The sequence below is a fragment of the Chionomys nivalis genome, chromosome X, assembly GCF_950005125.1.
Source record: "Chionomys nivalis chromosome X, mChiNiv1.1, whole genome shotgun sequence".
In the NCBI taxonomy this organism is placed as follows: Eukaryota; Metazoa; Chordata; class Mammalia; order Rodentia; family Cricetidae; genus Chionomys; species Chionomys nivalis.
The window spans coordinates 117,898,390-117,921,449 of record NC_080112.1 but is presented as its reverse complement, the minus strand read 5'-3'; the positions used below and the strand labels follow the sequence as shown (position 1 = coordinate 117,921,449).

Below are 23,060 nucleotides of genomic sequence, written 5' to 3'. Positions count from 1 at the left end.
CTGATCTTCAATATACACCAGAATCCCAATGAAGTAGGCTCTAATGCCAATGAAGGAATGGACTTGCCTGCAGAGCAAGGAAGCAGGCAAAGAGCAAAAGCTTCCTTCTTCCATATCCTTTTAGACGTTATTACCAGAAGGATAAGATTTAAGGTGGTTCTTCCCACCTCAAAGGTCTGGATTAGAAGTGGATCTTCCCACCTCAAAGATCTGGATTAGAAGTGGGTCTTCCCACTTCAAAAGATTTAATTAAGAAAAGAAATTCCTCACAGGTGTACCCAGACATTTGGGTTTTAGTTAATTCTGTATGTAGTCAAGTTGACAACCAAGAATAGCCATTACATATATTTAATGATTCAGGGGTCCTAGAGTTGAAAGAAGAAGTGGATGCATGCTCCCATCCTTAACCCAGAAGCAATCCCCAGTTGATAACCGTATGCAAATGAAAAATTTAGTTTTCTCCGAGGAAGTCTCGCTAGAGAAACAAACTACTCTTAAGGGTAGGCTACGTGCCCAGCAATTGATGGGCAACAGGAATGATCTGAGCAGCATCTTTGAAGGTTCCATGTCTCATGTCATGTCAAGGCTCTTCCTTTTTGTGTTTTGTTTTTGTTTATCTTACTATTTTTGTTTTATTTATATATTTTTCTTCTCTCTTATACCCTGCAGACTCTTTCCATATGTATTATGTCCTCCAGTTCTCCGTTTTTATGGGATTCTTGAATGTGTAGACGAGTGGATCTCTGTTTCTTGTGCCTTCTCTTGGACTGTTTTCTTTTTCTGTCCAATTCCAGTGTGTAAGTTTTTGTTTTAGCTTACTGTATCTTATTATTAGCCCATAGGAGCCCGTTTGTTTTCTAAGAGACAGAAAGAGGGAGGATCTAGATGAGAGGTGTTATTCTTTTGGTCTCTGGTCCCTTCAAGGGACAAGCCACGCCCACTCCCAGTGATCTCTGACCCCTGCCCCGCCATCTTGAATCTCTCTCGCTGTCCCCTCTTGGCATGCCCACATGTGTCTCTCTGTCTCTCTGTCTCTCTCTCCCTTTCTCTCCCTCCCCCCTCTCTCTCCTCTAAGTAATAAATGTCCAGTTCTGATTTATACTATGTGTCTGTCATGTGTCCCTACCCATGCGCCCTCCGCTCCGGTGGTGGGACCCAGGACCTGTCACAAGCCACTCCGGTCCCGGCATGCGCCCCGCTGCTCTGCGAGCCCACCTGGGACTCGCCAGCATTTCCTGCCCCTAGCTGCTTGGGGAACCATCCAGGGATCTTGGGCAGGCCACTCGGGAACTGCCCGGGGATTTTGGAACATTAAGAGGGAAGGTGGGGAGGAGCTGGGAGGAATAGCAGGAGGGGAAATCATAATTGTAATATGAAAAAATCCATTTTCCATAAAAGTGACTGTCCCTTACTCACTCATGTATTGGTATCTGTTCTCATCCACTTCTTATAGTGTAACAAATTATCACAACTAAGTGACTCAGTACAGCACGGGTTTATTATCTCACTGATTCTCCAAGTCTCAGCAGGATTTAGCAGAACACTCTTCCCAGGGTATCACCAGGATAAACTCAGAAGTGTCAGCTGGCACTGGAACGGCCATCTCACCTGAATCTCAATGTATCCTTTCTTTCTTTCCTCTTTTCTTTCTTTCTTTCTTTCTTTCTCCTTTTTCTCTTCTCTTATTTCTTTGTTTTCTTCTCATTTATTTTTTGGCACAAGGTTCATTCTGTACCTTCCTCAAGCTATCCTTTTTTTTTTTTAATTTTTTGGTTTTCGAAACAGGGTTTCTCTGTAGCTTTGGTGCCTGTCCCCGAACTAGCTCTTGTAGACCAGGCTAGCCTCGAACTCCCAGAGATCTTCCTGCCTCTGCCTCCCAAGTGCTGGGATTAAAGGCGTGAGCCATCACGGCCCGGCCTCAAGCTATCCTTAAACTAGCAATCTTCTCTCCTCGGTCCCCCATGTTCCGGGATTATAGGTATGTGCCAGCACACCCTCAAAATCTTCTTTGAAGTTCACATAGTTGTTTCCAGGAAGCAGCACCTTGCACTGGTACTACTAAGATGCACATTCTCATATTGGACTTCAGCCCAGATCCACTCCGAACTCTTGGAAGCCACCTACCTTCCTTGGCATGCATCACTTTTACCTTCTTTAAAATTCTTTAACAATTTGAATCTCTCTTCTTGGGAGAAAGAGAAAATCTGATTTCCTCTAAAGATTAAAATATATCAAGCCTACCAAGGACAATGTAGATGAGCTGATTTGGAACCTAGTCACACTTCCAAATGGTCTTTGCAGCAGTACCTAGATTAGAGTTTGATTTAACAACTAAAATAAAAGATGCAGGCATCAGGAGTCAGCAATCTGGGGAATCATCTTAGAATTCTGCATAACACGTTATTTTACCATAAAATGACAGTTGTGAGTAAGTGTAGTAGAACCTGTATTAATTACTTTTCTATTGTTGTGATAAAACACATGACCAGGCAACTTATAGAAGGAAAGGTTATTTTTTTGGGGGGGGGACTTACAGTTCCAGAGGGATGAGCCCATCGCCATCACAGTAGGGGAGCATAGCAGCAAGCAGGCCTGGCAGATGGAGCCGGAAGCTGAGAGCCACAAACAAAAGGCAGACAGTAAATTTGAAATAGACAGTCTTTAAACTCGCAAAGCCTGCTCCCCAGCAATGTACTTCCTCCAGCAAGGCCACACCTCCTTCCCAACCAGTGCTACTAACTAAGGACCACTATTCAAAAGGATATTCATTCAAACCACCACAGAGTCCATATAGCCTACTTGTTATCTGGTTCTTTAAAATATGTCCCCCAGCTTCATGTGGTTTTTGTTGTTTGTTTGTTTGTTTGTTTGTTTTGTTTTGTTTGGGTGTGTGTGTGTGTGTGTGTGTGTGATGGTGATGATGATGATGATAGCTATATGGAGGGCAGAAAACAACTCTCGAGAGTTCCAGTTCTCTCCTTTCACCATGTGAGTACCAGCGATGGAACTTGGGTCATCAGACTTGGCAGCAAGCAACTCTACTCACTGAGCCATCCCCCTGCCCTACAGCATGTATTCTGACCCCTGTCCCAAACTAAGCTGAGATTCAAACTCAAGAACTGTGTGATGCCTGTTGAGCAAATAACACTAAGGATATTGTAGCGGAAAGAAGATAGCATAAGAATGTGAAAATGGTATCAAACTGCTTAGCTTCTTTATTTTTTATTTGTTTATATACTTATTTAATTTCACAGCAGGGTCTCATTAGATAGAAGAGAAGAACCTCAAACTCATGATTCTCCTGACTCAGCCTCCTAAGAGCTAGGAGGCATGTGCTACCACACCTAGCTGTATTTAGACTCTTCACAACCCACACACCAAATATATGATACTGAACTGATGAAAATGTTTGAAATGAATCATTGCCAGCACACACTAAGGGAATAATAAAAGAAGCCATATATAAAGTTATCTGTGGCTATCCTTATTGACTTGTGATACATTTGCTTCTCTGGGTCATTTCTATTTGTTAGTGCTGTTGCTTGTTCGCTTGAAGTGCTAGGGATTAAAGCCAGGACTTTGCTCAGACCAGACAGATACCCTACCACTGAGATCTGTCCCCAGGCCTGTTTTGAGGGACGGTCTCCTATGTAACCCAGGCTGGCCTTGAACTAATCATCATCCTCCTGCTTCCCACGTGCTGGAGACACAGGCACGTTCCACGTCCAGCTCAAATACTGCCTTCTTCCTGAAGTGCTAAAGAGCATGCACATGGACATGCACATTAGAGCCTCTGCTGACCTCAAGGCTCTCCGACACACTCTACAGGAAGCCACTATCTTTTCTAGCGCACGTTCCTCTGTCCAGTGACATCTGTTTGCTGTGTTTTGAAGCTTCACTAAAGAGAAGGCAGTATTTATTCTGCGACGTGATTTTTATGCCCAATCTGTTTATGATTTTTTTCCACCTCTTTGTGTATAGTTATATAAAATGGGATCATTTTTACTGTCATGTAGTATCCTGCCATATGAGATTAGCATGGCTCCCTTTTCCATTCTCCTGCTATTGGGCATTAGGGCTCTACCCAGTCATTCGCATTCGCCACTACAAACAATCCCACTGTAAACAATCCTGTCTCCTCTCTTCACTCAGATATGGAAAAATACCTCTATCAGATTTTCCAGGAAGTGCAGTTTCCATTTCCTTTTATTTTGAAACTGAGTCTTTCCCTGTAGTCTAGGCTAACCTAGAACTCACCTTCATGATCATTCTGCCTCCAGAGTGCTGAAATTAAAGGCATCTGCCTCCATATACCACTTTCAAAGTAGCATTTCTGAGTCTGAGAAAATATATGTAAGTTCATCTTTATTATATGCTACCTGTCAGGGTCCACAGATGTGAGGCTGTTCCACCTTGACTAGAGGTCAGCGAGTTCAAGATTGTTGACAAGTGGCTACAAAACAAGAGATCCTGACATAGGGTGCTTAATTAGAATTTTGAGTACAGAGGTGTATCAGCTCCATCTTTTTATGTATATTAGATTTGTTCATTTTGTATTAATTATCTTTTTTGATATTTATTGAGCTCTACATTTTTCTCTGCTCCCCTCCCTGCCTCTCCCCTCCCCACTTCAATCCTCCCCCAAGGTCCCCATGCTCCCAATTTACTCAGGAGATCTTGTCTTTTTCTACTTTCTACTTCCCATGTAGATTAGATCTATGTAAGTCTCTCTTAGTGTCCGCATTGTTGTCTAAGTTCTCTGGGATTGTGGTTTGTAGGCTGGCTTTCTTTGCTTTATGTTTAAAAACCACCTATGAGTGAGTACGTGTGATAATTGTCTTTCTGTGTCTGGGTTACCTCACTTAAAATAATGTTTTCTAGTTCCATCCATTTGCCTGCAAAATTCAAGATGTCGTTATTTCTTTTGTGTGTGTGTGTGTGTGTGTGTGTGTGTAGTACTCCATTGTGTAAATGTACCACATTTTCCTTATCCATTCTTCAGTCGAGGGACATTTAGGTTGTTTTCAGGTTCTGGCTATGACAAACAAATCTACTATGAACATAGTTGAGCACATGTCCTTGTGACACAATTGAGCATCCTTTGGATATATACCCAAAAGTGGTATTATAGGTTCTTGAGGAAGGTTGTTTCCTAATTTTCTGAGACATCACCACACTGACATCCGAAGGGGTTGTACCAGCTTGCATTCCCACTACCAATGCAGAAGTGTTCCCTTTTCCCCACAACCTCTCCAGCATAAGTTGTCATCAGTGTTTTTGATCTTGGGCATTCTTACAGGTGTAAGATGGAATCTCAGAATTGTTTTGATTTGCATTTCTCTGATGACTAAGGATGTTGAACATTTTCTTAAGTGTCTTTCAGCCATTTTAGATTCCTCTGTTGAGAGTTCTCTGTTTAGGTCTGTACTCCATTTTTTTATTGGATTATGTGATCTTTTTGTGTCCAATTTCTTGAGTTCTTTTGTATATTTTGGAGATCAGACCTCTGTCTGATGTGGGGATCTTTTCCCAGGCTGTTGTTTTGTCTTGTTGTCCATGTCCTTTGCTTTACAGAAGCTTTTCAGTTTCAGGAAGTTCCATTTATTAATTGTTTCTCTCAGTGTCTGTGCTGCTGGGGTTCTATTTAGGAAGTGGTCTCTTGTGCCAATGCATTCAAGTGTACTTTCCACTTTCTCTTCTATAAGATTCAGTGTGGCTGGCTTTATGTTGAGGTCTTTGATCCATTTGGACTTGAGTTTTGTGCATGGTGATAGATATGGGTCTATTTTCATTCTTCTACACATTGATATCCAGTTATGCCAGCACCACTTGTTAAATATGCTTTCTTTTTTCCATTTGATTTTTTTGCTTCTTTATCAAAGATCATGTGTTTGAAGATGTGTGGATTGATATCTGGGTCTTCTATTCAGTTCCATTGGTCCTCCTGTCTGTTCTTATGCCAGTACCAGGCTGTTTTCAGTACTATAGCTCTGTAGTAGAGTTTGAAGTCAAGGATTGTGATGCCTCCAGAAGTTCATTTATTGCACAGGATTGTTTTGGCTATCCTGGATTTTTTGCTTTTTCCTATGAACTTGAGTACCATTTTTTCGAGGTCTTTGAAGAATTTTGCTGAGATTTTGATGAGCATCAGCTCCATCTTGACCAAAGGTCAGAGATGCTCTGTCTATTCCTTTTATCATGTTGATGAAGTCTGTTGCTTCCCCCCTCCTCTTTAGGAGTGGGGTATAAAAAAAATATGTGGGAAATAGAGTGGTTCAGTAGTCACTGAATTTCCCTCCCGATGCTGTTCTGTGTTCCGTCTCTTATTTCTCTCTTATCTCTGTTCTTTTCTGCTTAATAATTCTAACCGTCACACTCCTACCCTGAAACGTGTGAATCCAGTCGAGGGTGGTCCTTGACAGCGACCAAATTCTTCCCCAAGATAGTTGTATCAGTATATACTCCACCTAACAGGAAACAGTTTCCTTGTCCCCAAAGTTCTTACAGATAACAAGCATTATCAGGTTTTAATTTTTACCAATCTCGTGGATATGAAGTAGTTGTTATTATTTAATTTTCATTTTCCTGATTATAAATTATATTAAGTGTTTCCATAGTTTCACTGTCCCTTCAGATTTCCTCTTCCATGAACAGCTTGCCCACAGCCCTTGGCAATTTTCCTCTTAAGGCACTTGTTAGCTTTTAATTGATGCAGACTCTTTACATATTCTGAATGCTAATTATTATTATTTATACTCATGCACTCAGTCTCGTGACAAGTGTGTTTTTCATTGGTATATGCTATGTAGTGGACATTACTTGAGAACCAAAGGATATGGCAGCCAGAAAAGCAAAGCCCTTACTCTCAAGGGGATGATTTCTAGTGAAGAGACAGACAATAAATAAAAGAGCAAATAGGTTACACACGGTTAGCATAATAAGGGCTATGGAGACAAAGCAGGGGAAGAAAGGGAAGCAATGACGGCAAGTTATCCCCTGACCTCCACCCGTGTGCCATAGCATGCTGGACCACATACACACCCACAAGCAGACAGAGATACATAAAAACATCATTTAAAATTTTTAGATCACATTGTACTTGCTTATGTCAATGATTTGTGATTAATATGGAATTTTGGTTTTCCATGGGAATAACCAATAGTTTCGGGAACAATATCCAATAATTCTTCATTTCTGTACAGCTCCTGTAGCAAGTTGCTATTTAGGTGCAGGCTTGTTTCTGGCCTCTATATATTTCATAGACTTCTTTTTCTCTGCACTGACTTAATTACTAAAACTTATAGGAAATAGCCAGGTTCTGGTGGTACATGCCTTTAGTCCCTGCACTGAAGAGACAGAGGCAGGCAGAACTCTGTGAGTTCAAGGCCAGTCTGGTCTACAAAGCGAATTCCATGACAGCCAGGACTATTTCACAGAGAAACCCTGTCTCGAAAAACTAGAAAAAAAATTGTTTTCATATTGTCTTCACTATCCTTGGTCTTATTTAGAACATCAAGTGGAATTGCATCAAATGTCTAAATGAATATAGAGAGTTCTAGACCATTACATTAGTAAGCCTTTCCTAAACATAAACATATTTTACCCCTCCACTAACTGAAATTTTCTTTAATATTCTTAGGATTTGAATATGAAACATCCCTCACAAGCTCATAGTGTGAACAGCTGGTCCTGAGGTCATGGTGCTACTTTGAAGGTGGTGAAGACTTTAGGAGGAGGAGTCTGGATAGAAGAAATAGGTGTGTCCAAGAAAGCCACTGACTCTCCATCCTTGCCTGCTGCAATGTGAACAAGCCACTCCCTTAGTCACCGGGAAGCTGCTCTTCCCCACCATGCTGGATGGAAATGCATCTGAAACCATGAAGGGAAATAAGCTTTTCCCTCTTAAGTTGATTCTGCTGGGTATTTTGCCATAGCAATGCAAAAAAAATAACAAATACCAATATTTTTCAGAGAGAAAATGTATTGTTTTTGCATCTAGGACCTGCACATCTTTTGTCTGGTTATTCCTGGATATTGTTTAGTTTTTGTTACTATTCTAACTTCATGTTGTTGCAGTATTGAATATTTTATATTGCTCCTATGTATCCTCAAGCCTTGTTAACTATTCCTTATTTTTCAATCATTAATATATATTCTCTTGTGGTTTTTATGTAGACAACACATCATTTGTCATTTCGATCAATCCTTACATTTTACTTATTTTCCCTTCTTGTTGCAATTATTATTACTGTCCCTCTGTTGTAGAAAATTATTTTAACATGTGTTGCTTTTGTTTATGCTGCATTTGTTTAACTCTGTGAAGATGTGAGTCTTTGCCTGTCTAAAACACCTGCTGGTCCTAATAAAGATCTGAAATGGCCATTAAGGAGGGCCTGGCAGGCAGAGAGAATAAATAGAAGGAGAAACAAGGAAGAAAAGGAGCAACAGAACAAAGAGCAGAGGACATCAGGGGCCAGTCACCTCTACACAGGAAGTCACGGAGAAAGAAGTAAAGAGAGGTAAACAGAAATAGAGAAAGATAAAAGCCCAGAGGCAAAAGGTAGACAGGATAATTTGCCGGGAGGTGGTGGCGCACGCCTTTAATCCCAGCACTCGGGAGGCAGAGGCAGGCGGATCTCTGTGAGTTCGAGACCAGCCTGGTCTACAAGAGCTATTTCCAGGACAGGCTCCAAAGCTACAGAGAAACCCTGTCTCGAAAAACCAAAAAAAAAAAAAAAAAAAAAAAAAAATTAAGAAAAGCTGTCAAGAAACAAGCCAAACTAAGGCTGGGCATTCATAACTAAGAATAGCCAAATAAGTGTGTGACTTATTTGGGAGCTGGGTGGTGGGCCCCTCAAAAAGCAAAAGTGCAAAAAGAACCCCCAACATCCCTCAATACAGAACAAGATCGAAAAAAGGTACCGGGGAGCTGGAGAGATTGCTCAGTGGTTAAAAAGCACCCATGTTCAACTCCCAGCACACACACGACGCAGTTCATGAGCATCTGTATGTAACTCTTGCAATGCCTGCGTTACTCTGGGTACAGTTCACACGCCACTGTACTGTTCATGAGCCGGGCAAGGGCCTGGAGATTAAAAGAACATACAAGAGACCTAGGTCAGTTGAGAGGAGATATGCCAAATGCCGTTTATTCAAGCTTAGGAAAACCTTACAGACCTAGCTGCTGCACAATGGAATTCCCCCCAGGCAGGTAGGAAATTACTACACCCAAAATGGAGTAAAGAATGGCCCTATAGCTAACCACCAGTGGGGCAGAGGGAGCACAGGAACAAACAGGATGTTTAGCTGGAAACTGCAACAAGATGTCTGGCCAGGGGGCTGGAGAGATGGCTCAGAGGTTAAGAGCATTGCCTGTTCTTCCAAAGGTCCTGAGTTCAATTCCCAGCAACCACATGATGGCTCACAACCATCTGTAACCTCTTCTGGCCTTCAGGCATACATGCAGACTGAATATTGTATACATAATAAATAAATATTAAAAAAAAAAAGATGTCTGGCCAGTTTCTGGCCTCACGATGAACCCCGAGAGGAGGGGTAGACCCATGGGCCCTACAACTCTAGCTTCAAGGGACCTGATACTCCCCTCTGGCCTCTGAAGACACCTGTACTTATATACAGATATCTACACACACACACGCAAAATTAAAAATAAATTAAGATATTTTAAAATTATTTTCTTTTTTGAGATTATAACATAATTCTATAATTTTCCCCTTCCCTTTCTCCCTTCAAACCCTCCATATACACCTCCATGCTCTCTTTTAAATTCGTGGCCTTGCCGGGCGGTGGTGGCGCATGCCTTTAATCCCAGCACTCGGGAGGCAGAGGTAGGCGGATCTTTGTGAGTTCGAGGCCAGCCTGGTCTACAAGAGCTAGTTCCAGGACAGGAACCAAAGCTACAGAGAAACCCTGTCTTGAAAATAAATAAAAAATAAATAAAATAAAATAAAATGTGGCCTCTTTTTTCATTAGTTATTGTTACATAAAAAGAGGAGCTAGTTTGGGCTTCCTTATTCTATTATCCTAGTTTATTAAATTAATAGCTTCTTTCTAATATTAACTATGTTTTATTACTAAGCAAATGCAACTCTATTGCAAGTATTTTATTTTGGAATTCTCCATGTATGCTCATGACAAAGAACAATCTATAATTTTCTTGATTCACAGTAGCCTTATGAGTTGAGTTGAATGGATATTTAACTGAATATCACATATAATATTACAACTGTTCCCTGATTGCTTAATAGAATTTACCTACAGGACCAGTGATCTAGGGATGATGGTGGCTTGTTTATTTGTCACTCTACTGAATGATTTACTGTTTTAAAGTTACATTTATTAATTTGAGGGAGCACACACATGTATGTGGAGGTCAAAAATCAACTCAGACAAGTCCAGTCCCTCCTTCCATCCTGGGGATCAAATTCGGGTTGCCAGGCTTAGTGGAAAGTGTCTTTACCTACAGAGCCATCTCACCAGCCTTATTGGTTGATATATTTGGCGGAGCATGGCAGCAAGAAGGCAGGCATGTTACCAGAGCCCTAACTGAGAGCTCACATCTGGAGACACAACCATTAGACAGAGAGAGCTAACTGGGAATGGAAAAGTCTGTCCCCAGTAACACACCTCTTCCAAGAATGACACACCTCCTCATCTTTCCCAAAGAGTTTCATCACCTGGGAACCAAGTATTCAAATATATGAGCCTATGGGGGCCATTCTGATTCAAACCACCTCGGGGAGGGGGGGAGTGTGAGACTTGACCCCCGGGGAGTCAAGAGCGGTAAATAGCATCTGGTGTCCATGGAGACAAAATAAATGAATAGCAATGAAGGTTAGCCCTGACTGTCAACTTGACAGGATCTGGAATCAACTAAGAGAAATGCTTCTGGGCAGAAAGGATTAACCAAGGGAGGAAGACCAACAGTTCAGAGAAAGGGCTGTCAAGGAAGAGACATGCCAAATGCTGATTTCCCCGCTCGGTTATTGGGAGTCAATTTGGTGGGGTAACTGGGTGTCAGTTATATAAAACTAGAGCACTTCATTGAAGAAAAGGAAAAAGAAAGAACAAGAAGAGAAGAGTGCACTAAAAGCTAGGCAGTGAGCTGAAAAGGGACCATGCAGTAGTCTCAATGGGGACTTTATAGACTGTGGTCCGTCAAGTCCTCAGAAAAGAGATGACATTTCAACTTAGCTCTGAAAGAAAGCAAGAAAGAGCAGGCTCTGCAAACATGGGTGGACAGAGCATTCCCAGCAAAGGCAACAGCTTGAGCAGTGGTTCTCAACAGGAATGGCATTGCCTCATAAAGGTACATCTCGGGAAAGCCAAAGGGAGGTGCCATGATAGGGTATTCTGCCAGCACTCAATAGAAAAGGGCCAGGATGCTGTCCTGTAACGTATAAGACAGTCCTATAACCAGGGTTTCCAAAGAACAGGAAAACCTGTTCAACAGTGATCTGAATCAAAAGCTTAACTCTGCTTTGCTCATAAAGATAAGTCTTACGGGGTGTTTCTACACTCAGTATTCCTGTTCTTCTACGTTTGTCTAGTGTGTTGTCTTAGTTTCTCAACCGTTGCTGTGATACGATACCCTAACAAAAGCAATCCAGGGGAGCTGGAGAGTTTGCCCAGTGGTTAAGAGTGCTCTACCAGAGGACCTGAGTCTGGTTTCTAGCACCCAGCTTGGACAGCTCACAACTTCCGGTAACTCCAGCTCCAGGCCCTCTTCTAGCCTCCATGGTCATTGCATTCATGGGCACAAAACCACATAGAGACACTCACATAATACATAATTAAAAGTAATATTTTTTTAAATTTTATTTTTATTTATTGTGCTTCATTTGTCTGGCTCTCATGTGGCATGGTATGTGTTGAAGTCAGAGGACAACTTTTGGGAGGTGGTTCTCTCCTTCTACTATATGACTCCCAGGAATAGAATTCAGGTCATCAGGTTTGACTGGCAAGTGCCTTCAGCCACTAAACCATCTCACCTGCCCAAAAATCTTTAAAAGAAAAAAGAAGTGAGTTCGAGGCCAGCCTGGTCTATAGAGTGAGTTCCAGGACAGGCCCCAAAGCTACACAAAAAAACCCTGTCTCGAAAAACAAACAAACAAACAATAAATAAATAAATGGCAACAATAAATAAATAAATAGCAAAAATAAATAAATAAATAAATAATAAATAAATAAATAAATAAATAAGCAAAAGAAAAGAAAGCAGTTTAGGGGAGAAAGTGTTTCTCTGGTCTCGCAGTTCCAGGTTCCAGTCCACCACAGGTGGAAAGTCCCAGAAACAGAAGGTCGGCGGAGCCGATTGGTCACATCAAATCCATAGTCAGAAACAAAGAGTGAAGGGGACATGCAGTGCTCAGTTCACTCTCTCCTGCTCATCCCATCCATTCTCCCAGGAAAAACTGTCACCCTCATTCAAGGTTTGTCTTCTCATGTCAATCAAACCAATTAAAATCTCTCATAGGCATGTCCATAGACCAACCTAATCTAGACAATTCCTCTTGAGATTCTTTTCCTAGGTGATTGTGTCAAGTTGATGAAACTTCACATTTGTTTAGGAAAGATTGTATCTTGTTTCATTTAGAATTTCACTGAGAATTGTTCAATATTTAAAAATGAATTAGCTCATCAAGGGCAAGATGGTGTTGCAGAAGACATAGCATTTGATGGGAATGCTTCAACGAAAACTTGGGGAGAGATGCATTTTGTAATTCATGCCCATGGTGCAAGGAAAGAAGAAAAAAGCAAACAGTATAAAAGGGCACAGAGTTCAAATTTAATTATTCTCTAGTGTACAGGTTTTCTTCTCCACAGACAACTTGATTACAAAAGGGTGGTTTTAAAAAATCATTTCAGAGTACTGATTTTATGTCTCTTTAAAGGGAAAGAAGGGGGCAGAGGAAAGGGCAGGATAGAGGGAGGGAGGGAGGGAGGGAGGGAGGGAGGGAGGGAGGGAGGGAGGGAGGGAGGGAGGGAGAGGGATAGCAAAAAAAACAACTCCACATAAATGGATATTTGAGCACAGAAGAAGCAAGAAAGGATACAGAAAGAGTGAGACAGACAGACAGACACATGCAGACACCCATGCAAGCATGTACACAAGCACACATGCATGCATGCATGCATGCATGCATGCCTCTTAACTGTGCTTCCCTGAGAGCACAGATCAGAGAAGTTCAGCTTCCTTGATATACTTCCATCCCATTTGTCTTAGGACAACAGCTCTATGTCGCTTTTGCAATTTATACAACACAATTCCACTAGAATGAAGAATGCAAGAAAACACAGAAGAACAGGAATCAACTAGTGTTGGTCCAAACAGCAAGATAAACAAAGCATCATCTAAGAAGCTACTAGTGAGCATGCGCGCAGCTGAGGGAGGATTTCTTCAGAGAGAAGAGAAACTGAAAGGTGACAGTTGGAGTGACTGGGGTGACAGGAGGCTCCCTACCGACTGGCATCAGCGGGCCACCCATCTACTTCCTGCCACAACATTTACTTCTACAACTTTTTACTGACTGCCTCTCCTTTTAGCTGTATGTTTGCTTTTAGTATAATATCTCAGTTTCACGTGCTATGCACTTCCCAAGGCTGGAGCGAGCAAGGATCGTTGAAGAGGTTTTTTTTTTTTTTTTTTTTTTTTTCCTGAAAAAAAAAAGGCATTAAAAAAGAGCAAGTAGCCGGGCGGTGGTGGCGCACGCCTTTAATCCCAGCACTTGGGAGGCAGAGGCAGGCGGATCTCTGTGAGTTCGAGACCAGCCTGGTCTACAAGAGCTAGTTCCAGGACAGGCTCCAAAGCCACAGAGAAACCCTGTCTCGAAAAAAAAAAAAAAGAGCAAGTAAAGTTAGAGTCTATACATCACAATCTGTTTGCCTAGGATGTGTGAGACCCTGGGACCGCAGCTGCTGCTGCTTAACAGATGAGCGGGGCTCTAGCTCGGACAAATCTGAGCACATTTTGTGAGCACACTATCTTGAAAACATGGACGGCGTCAAACACACACTTTGCTGCTCGTCATTTTACTGTCCACTGTTAACTGCAGAGAAATGTGCTGTGGAGGTTAAAATAGGCCTCATTATCTTTCTGGGCCTATAGCTTCCTAGACTTAAAATCCTTCCATCTCTGGCTCATCTGAGCATCTTATTGGTGCTAAAGACAAAAAGCACCATGAAGAAAAAGAAATAAAAAAAAAACAGAATACACAGTTCCAAGAAGGTACATTAGAAATTCCCATACAAGCTGACTTGAGAAAAAGCAAACAAACAAACTGAGCTAAGGATGTAGCTCAATGGTAGAGCACCTGCCTCGTATGTACAAGGTCACAGGTTCAACTCCACAGCACCAAAAGAAACTGGTTTTCCTTTTCAGTTGGCACTGCTCAATTGAGCCAGCTCCCTGTGCAATGTGGTACGGCGGCAGCAGCTGCGGTCCCAGGGTGATGCTTCATGACAGCTTTGGGGCCCCATCCTGCTGGCAACAGAGTGCTTAGGGCAGAACTGGAACCTGAACGCACCCTTACCCCGAGCCCAAATTCAATTCCTGCCGTTTTACCATCCTACATCGTCTGATCTTCAGACTCGTAGAGCTACATTCTGCCACTTTCCACAGCTAGGAAATTCCCTCACCACAAGACAACAAGAAGTCACAAGGCAAGGCAAATAAGCATTCCCCAGCCGAGAGCAGAGCAAGGCTTCCGCAAGGCAAAGAACTGCTCCCCGTGGAAACCCTGCCGTGCTCAGCTGAACAGATGAGAAAGACACTAGCTGAGGAAAATAAGAAAGCGACTTGTCGGTACTGCCTCATGACAACACAGAAGGCATTGAAGACATGTTTTGCTGCTAGTCATTTTAATGTTCCATGTATCTGCATAGAAAAAAAAATACACTTGAGCAGTTAAAATAGACCTCATCTTTCTTAGCCTATAGCTTGCACGACTTGAAATGGTTCCTTTTTTTAGCAAGTTTCTTTGTCTCTGTGTTGAAAACATTCAAAAATCCTCTTTTTTGTTATTTTGAAATCTACAATATATTATTGTAAATGTTTAAAGTGATGGATATGCTAATTGCCTTGATTTGATCACTGTACATTGTATCCATGTAACAGGGGCCCGAAGGATTAGAATTTCCCCTGGGAAAATTCATGCTGGGGTGAGGATAAGCCACCCACGGGAGCCCTGGTACCGGAGGATAAGCTGGTTTCTCACGAGAAAAGACTTATCTCTGGCTTCTAGTAACTTGGACTCACTGCTAAATTTATATATGCATTATTTCCAGCCCATTGCTTCATCTTTATACACTGTAACCCTACATAGACAAAGCCAAGAGGGATTCAGAATTTCTGTTTGCTCAGTTCTGGCCCTTCACTTCTTTTGGCGCATATGTGTGCAAAGAGAGGAGAGAAGGGGTGGGGAGCAAGGGGGAGAAGGAAGCGAGTTTATGCATGCTTGTACATGTGGAGGCCAGAGGCTGGCATCCAGTGTCTTCTCCATCACGGTCCTCATTCTTTTTCAATGCATTGTTTACACTTACTGATTTTAAATTTAAAACGAACGTCCCCAGTATTTGGTCTCATTCGGACATTTTCTCCTGCCTGTCTTCTCCCCCATCGCTCCGGCACCACCACCTTCATTTTGAGGCAAGTTCTCTCGCTGCAGTGTTACTATGCAATCCTTGTGTGTGGCCCTAAGGAGATGTAGGCCTCCATCGGCCTATGTAGGAACCCTACTTCTGCCTCGCAGTGGCCACTCAGCCTTAAGCATCTCCATGTCTTAGTTTCCGCTTCTATAAGGTAATGTCTAATCATAACCTCAGAAGCAACACAGAGATTGGTTACCTGTCCCGGTCAATGTTGATTTAATCCTCGCGGTAACTTCTAGAAAGTGCGATCTCCACAGTACAGGTGAAGCACCTGAGGCACAAAGAAACCCAGTGACCTCCCTACCATCACGTGACATCTGCAAAGCCAAGGAATCTAAGGCAGGTAGGTTCCAGAGCCTGCGGCCTAACCACACCCACACCCACAGCCTCTGCAAATGAGGCCAGATCTGCTAAAAAGCTGTTTTGAACGCACCACCGAGTGTTTGGCAAGTATTGTTATCCAAGGTCTGTCATTTCTGCACGCTGCACAACCTTTTAAAATAAAGAGGTTGATGGAAGAGAAGAAAGTCAGGGGAGGGGAAGATAGAATGTGAAAAAGGAACAGAGAAGCAGCAAGGTAGAGGACGGGTGAATACCTAGGAAACAAATCTTGCTGGCTTGGCCTTCAAAGAACAGGGGGAACTGTTCCAGACAGAAATGGAAGCCCTAGTCTTGCCAGTAACATTGAAAATACACGCTGACTGGGCATGCCTCAGACACCTGAGAAAGTCGCCTTCGATCCCACCCTAACCCGGAGGCGCAGCTCGGGCGTGGGCCCAGCTTCCCTAGTTCATCTCAAGAGTCCGCCCCACGCCGGGCGGGGCCTGGCCGGACCACTCTACCGGTGGTGGCCCGCGAGCCCCGGACACCAGCCACGAGGTGGCCCGCGCGGGGCTGGGTCCCGATGGCTACGTGGAGGCGGGATGGCCGGCTAACCGGCAGCCAGCGGCTGCTGTGTGCAGGGCTTGCGGGGGCGTTCAGCCTCAGCCTCACGGCGCCCCTGGAGCTCGCCACCGTGCTGGCCCAGGTCGGCGTGGCGCGAGGCCACTCCCAGGGGCTGTGGGCCACTGGACGCCGAGTGTGGCTAGCCGAGGGGCCGAGGGCCCTGTGGAAGGGGAATGGCGTGGCGTGCCTGCGCCTCTTCCCCTGCAGCATGGTGCAGCTGGCTGCCTACCGAAAGTAAGAGTCCGAGGGCGGGGTCGGGAGGTCGGACTGGGGTGGCCTGATGTATCAGCACTGGGAATCCGAAAAGGTCCCCAGCCTCCCTTCCTTCCGGATAATGGGGGGGCGGGGCGATGTGCCTAGGCGTCTTGGGGCCACAAAGCTGTTAGGTGTAGCCCCTAAAGCATAGTACCAGTTTTTCACATGCTTTTGAGATTCCTGCCTTGCGAGCTGCAGTTTTGTGAAATCTTTAGTCTTTTCTGGGGAGAACAAGGGGAGGAGGTCGAATTGGCAAATGATATCTGGAGGTTAAGAAATGAAAAAGTTTCCCAAAGAAGTGAGGTCTGACCATTACCAATGACCACTAAATTGGAAATGTTTGCTTTCGCTGGCTTAGGAGAGAATGCTCCAGAAGGTGTGTCTGAGCCCAGTGTACCAAGGAGTAAGTGCTCAGGACAGGAAGAGGGACCAGGACGATTCCTGCCCATCCCCAGCTCCAGCCTATCTTGGCTTTAGGATCTTAGGGGACCTGCAGTTTCATCTTCCCCAGCAGGGACCCGTCTCCTCGGCCTACCGTTTACCCCACCCCCAGCCACTCACTGATCTCCCCCTGTGGACTTTTCTCACCTCCTCCCACATCAAGCACTGCTACCTAGGGAAAGATCTAATGATGCAAATGATGGGTATGTGTGGAGTGACCTTAACAGAGCTCAACAGATTTGCATGGGAGCTGGCCTAAAAGGAAGCCTAAAAGAAAGCAGCCCGTGGTGGCAACTCTAGAGGAGGGGCTACTTCTCTGTTGGGGAAGACAGTCCCTGGGTTCCTCATTAGGGAGGCAAGGTGCCAGCTCTAAAGACTGGCCTTGGCTCTGAATTAAACAAACAGCCTACAAGCTGGTTAAGCTACTTTTTGTTTTGTTTCCAGTGCTAGAGGTGAAAGCCCAGGCCTTGGAGCAGGCAAGTGAGGTGTCCTACCACTGTGTTCCCAGCCCTAAGAACTACTCGGTCACAACACGCCACCTTTCTTTCCGCATTCACTTGACATTAGTTAGGACGCAGAATAACACACATGATCCTGGAGATGCTGCAAGGATCAAAGCAGTGTGGTCCCTGTCTCAGTTTACAAGGTAGTTTAAAAAGACTGGCATATCTCAGTCCACAGACATCACAATGAATTTAGTGGCTATAAATTGCCAGTGGATCAGGAGCGACAGTGATGTACACTTCAGGTGAGAAGATGGGACGGCTTCACAGAGGAGAACAAGCTGTCTGAGTTTGGCCTTGGGAAAACGAGTAGGAGTCTCCTGGGCAAAGAGGAGGAGGTGTTGCAGGTAATGTCAACACAGGCCAGGAAACGGAAAGGCATGCGGTATAACCGGCTGGAAAAGCAGCTTGCAATGAGATCTTGAAAACCAGACTTGGTATGTGATGGTGGCTGTGGGAAATGCTTGTGCAGGGTCGGGGCAATGCTGTGATTAGAAATTCAAGGAGAATGAGTGTCTCCTAGTGGCACGGTAGGGTGGACAAGGAGAAAGGCCGTGGGTGGTGTTATGGTTTTCTGTCTCTTTAAGAGACAAGCCACGCCCACTCCCTCCCCCATCCGCTGAGGCAGGCTGATCTTCAGCTTCCTGCCTGAGCTTGCTCTCTTTTCTATCTTCCTCCAGGAGAGGCAGCTTCGCTTCTGCCTCTCTCCACACTTCTCCCTTATCTCCCTTCTCTGTCTCTTTCTCCTTCTCTCTCTCTCTGTCCCCCCTTCACCCTTCCCCCTCCATAACCCCCTGAATAAATATTCAACCTCACTCTGCAAGTCGTGTCTATCCATGTCTCTGTCTTCTGCCCACCCGCCATGTGTCTCCCTGCCTGGGACCAGCCACTGCTCAGGGACCAGCAGCCATCTCTGCCTGGGTGTCACTGCTCCCAGGGCCCACTGCCTGCTGCCACATGGCCCGCTACCACCATTTGGGACCTACAGCATTTCTGCTGCCTACTGCCGCCAGGGATCTTAAAGCATTTTTTAAAAAATTATAAAAGTTGTTAGTAGCAGCTGAGAGCCTGTCACACCACGCAGCAGCCCAGAGTATCTGAAATGGGTTGGGTTGGCGACAGAAAAGATGGAGGAGAAGGGCAGAGACTTACATAGACTAGGTGTGCTGATATTATTTTCTGACAGACTATTTTCCTTCTGAAAGCTGAAAAGAAGCATTCTCATGAGTGACAGGGTATAGTTAAAAAGGTTGATCAGCCGTGAAGTCATCCTTCCTCCAGAAAGATGGCAGGCACGGCTTATCATCATACCAATTCATTTGCACTCTCTCCTGACCATGAATTTGCAAAACAGGTAGCAGGGAATAATGGTACACAGTCTGATCATGGCTGGGAACAGAACATCCAGCATACTCAGTGAATGGAGTGGCTGAAAAATTCTCCACAATTGCAGTGACAGAGCTAGAACTTGAAAACATCCTCTGGCTCCTGAGTCCAGGGTTTTGTCCACGACTACACAGCTAAAATATCTGCTTAGTTGGATTGACCATGAAAGGAGATTACTGGTTAGAGTATTGGGTGCTATGTTTCTGTCACATGCAAATGATAGCGGATACAATGGGTGGCTTTCAAATGCATCAAAAAGAAGGTCCTCCTCCAACTTTATTGCACAACTGCTCGTTTGTCTGACTATATATTGGTTTGGGGCCCTGCAGCTGTGACTTGTTCAGAGCACCCCCATTTCCTTATTTCATAGCCAATCAGGAGCTTGTGTTAGCATTGTAAGTACTGATCGCATACATCTGGAGTGTGTGTCGAATCTGCACTAGCTGAAAGATCACCAGAGCCTTCAGTCTCAGTCTCCCTGAGAAAAAAAGCTTGTATGTACATGAGGAAGAGCAAAACCGGAACACTGCCTCCCCAACCAGTCAGAGTTTTAAGCTATAGGGACCACAATGATGCCATTGATAGCCTAACAAGGTTATCTGCATTGACTATTTTTTTTAATGTGTATGAGTGTCTGCCTACATGTACATATGTGCACTGTGTGCATGCCTAGTACCAAAAGAGGTCAGAACAGAGCACCAGATCCCCTGGACCTGGAGTTACAGATGCTTGTGAACTGCCACGTAGGACCAGACTGCCACGTGCAGACCAAACCCTGGCTCTCTGCAGGAGCAGCCAGTGCTCTCAACCACTGAGTCACCTCTCCAGCTCCTTGACTTTACTATTCTAAGGGAAGATTAGAGGTGAAGAGGCATAGAAGAAAGAACTCCCTTCAGTTCTTCTCTTTCATTTTCTACATTCGATAGTTAAGAGTACTTCATACAACAAACCATCATAATAAGATAGGCTTTCTCTTCCTACTCCAAGTACTTGACTAAGCCAAGGGCCTGTTTCCCTCTAGATGCTTCTGTCAGTTATTTCCTTGTCAGGACTGGTGAGCTCTCCAATGTGATCTATGCACAGTATCTGGTGCATTATGGCTGACCAACAAATGGGCAATAAATTGGCCTAAGTCCTCGAATGGCTGAATGGGATAGGGAATAAGAATGGGACAATAAGAAAGAATGGTGCTGCGTTTTGTATTCTAAACTTCAAGTAGGTTTTTTTTTTCAGCTTGCTGCACACAATCATTTCTATTTCGTGTGCCTGCTGTCCTTCTAACTTGACTGGCCAGGGCAAAGAAACAGCATGCCGGCATTAACACTGAGGCAGGCCAGTGGCTCATTGGTGAATGCCAGCTTTAATTGTCTGTATATCATTTTTCCTTCAGTGCTGGGAGCACAGCCAGGGCGCCAATTGAGATGCACCAATAACCCCTTGAAGGAGATGTTGCCAATGAACTTCAGATGGCTTCACCTGAATGCCCCACTCATTCCTCAGGCCAGCTGTCATCTGAACAACAGGAAACCTCCCCCTCCACTGGAAGTTTGAGAGCAAGTGAACTGGCAATGCTTTCATTTTGAAGAAGATGAAAGTATTATTTTAGCCCAGCTCTGTTTGCTTACTTTTATTCCAAGCTCTTGGTATCCTCCTTGTACCATTCTATGGCAAAAGTACTATTTCTCCTAGTTTCCCAGCCTCAGCACTAAGGAATTAACTCGCTTAACTTACTTTTCTGTAGCCTGGAAGGGTGTGCTGTGTAGAAGTACCCTTATAAAATTTCTTCTGAGAGAGGCACTCATGACTGAGAATGCCCTGCACCCCCCAAAAAAGGCTTATAACAGGGTAGTTTATGGTTTGCATTTAGAAAAGTCCATGCAAAGTAATTTTAACTGAATTGTAAAACTACTGAGAGACACAAAGAATAGTTTGTCAAACATATACCTACCATCCACGCTTTACATACTATTTTTAGACAGAGTCTCTCTTTGTATTCTAAATTGACCTTTAACTTGTTCTGTAACTCAGACTAGCCTCAAACTCAAGATTCTCCTATCTTACTCTCCCAAATGCTGGGATCAAAGCCCATACCACCAAGCCCAAAATGTCTTTGTTGATGTAGAGAAGGGGGGGGGGGGGGTGGGCGGCGGATGGTTAGCTTTTGTTTTTGTGTTTTTGCAATGTCGAGCATCAAACCCAGGACTTTGAGTGTGCTAAATAATCATACTACCACTAAACCCCATCCTCAGTCCCCTTGTTTCATTTTTGAGTTCAAGTCTTGGCCAAGCAGCCTCAAAATACTGGGCTCAAGTGCTTCTTCTGCCACAACCTCCCACGAAACCATGACTACAGGCATGTATGCCAAGCCCTGCCACCCATGTATCTCTCTTAAATATAATAAAGCCTGGGTGAAGGTAGTGTCCTCTTCCTTTTCGTTCTTGGTCCTAGTCCATTTTCCCTTTCCCAGGGGAAGCTTTTATACTTCCTCCTAAGTACCTGCTTACCTTAAACAATCCTTATGGGTTTATTGTTTGTGGTTGTCATATCTATAGCTTGTTTTGCCCATTCATCATCATGCTTTTATGGCTTATTTCTTGTGCTTCTGTGATTTGTCTAAGCTCATTCATTTTAACCAGATAGGATCCATTGAATGACAATGCCTTCACTTTTTCCATTCCCCTACATTTTGACATTAAATTGTTGAAGCTTTTCATTCTTATAAGAAATGTCTGTAGTGTGTCTTCATGTGTAGATCTCTAAGAGTGTTCCTCTAGACTATGAACTGTGAAATGGAGTTACAGGGTTAAAAACTTGTTTTTCCAAAGTTACTAGACACTGCAAAGTGACCCTACTGGTTTTATGGTCCTTCCTTCCAGCAAAGGGCGAGGGAGTCAGTTAGCATCCATTCTCTCTCCATCATTTGATATGATGCCGGCTTGCTGGATGAGATGTGGATATCCCGTCGCTGTTTGTATTAGTTACTTTTCTGATAACTAGTAAAACAGCAGCTCCACTTTTAATCTCCATTATAAAGGAAAACTCATCCTTTATACTAAGTTTAGCAGAACTTATTCGAGCCATCCCAAACCAAACCAAACCAAACACAAGTCTCCAATCAGATATCTCCCAGAACCGAGGCATTTCCAAGAAGTCCAACCCACCACATGACCATAAGACAGATTTGGGCGGGGGGGTGGGGGGGGAGCAAGGTTTTGAAAACAACTTAATTGGTTGGTGGCAACCTCGCCATCCAATCAGCCAGTGTCGTAGGTTAGCTAGTTAATCATTACAGCCTAATCAGCTAGCTGGATGTAGGGCCTTCTGCAGAAAGCCAAAGCCCTGTGGCTATGATTGATACTGACTTGGACTGTTGAGCTCAGAACTCAGTTTCTGGGATGCTGGACTTGGCATGTAGCTCAGTAACAGAAGTGTGTACCTAATGCATAGAAGACTTTGGGTTTCATTCCCAGTGCTGGAAGAGAGTGAAATTTCTGGATTTTGCAGTTATTTCAGGAAATTCTATTTCCTTTCAGTGTCAAGAGCGTGGAAAGGTTACATTCCAGAGAGGCGATCTTTCTGTGCCTTCACAGCCCACCAGCAAGTTAGATGGTTGCACAGATAAAAGGGGAAATGCTGGAAATGAAGTGGGAAGAGTTTGGGGAAGCTATAGATCAGAGGTTGGACAGCTCTTCCTTATAGCTAGTTAGCGTTATATGAGGATAGTGAAACTTAAACTTATTACCCAGTAATCCCAGTATAATTCTATGATATTTTTCACACTGTAAAGCACTTCCAAATGCTAGGAAATATTTGAAGTGGTGGAAAGCATGCCAGCATAGTCCAACGCTCATATCTTGAGCT

General features: G+C 43.9%; 2 protein-coding genes across 2 annotated transcripts in view; one reads left to right on the top strand and one right to left on the bottom strand.

The window, feature by feature from the left end:
- Positions 1 to 23,060, bottom strand: part of LOC130867582 (A-kinase anchor protein 17B-like) — a 177,163-nt gene that overhangs the window by 105,570 nt on the left and 48,533 nt on the right. The window lies entirely within an intron of this gene.
- Positions 16,512 to 23,060, top strand: part of Slc25a43 (solute carrier family 25 member 43) — a 40,132-nt gene continuing 33,583 nt past the window's right edge. Inside the window, exon 1 of the mRNA XM_057759632.1 lies at positions 16,512 to 16,848. Within this exon, the coding sequence (XP_057615615.1) occupies positions 16,574 to 16,848 (275 nt within the window). The 5' untranslated portion in view covers positions 16,512 to 16,573. The remainder of the gene's footprint in view (positions 16,849 to 23,060) is intronic.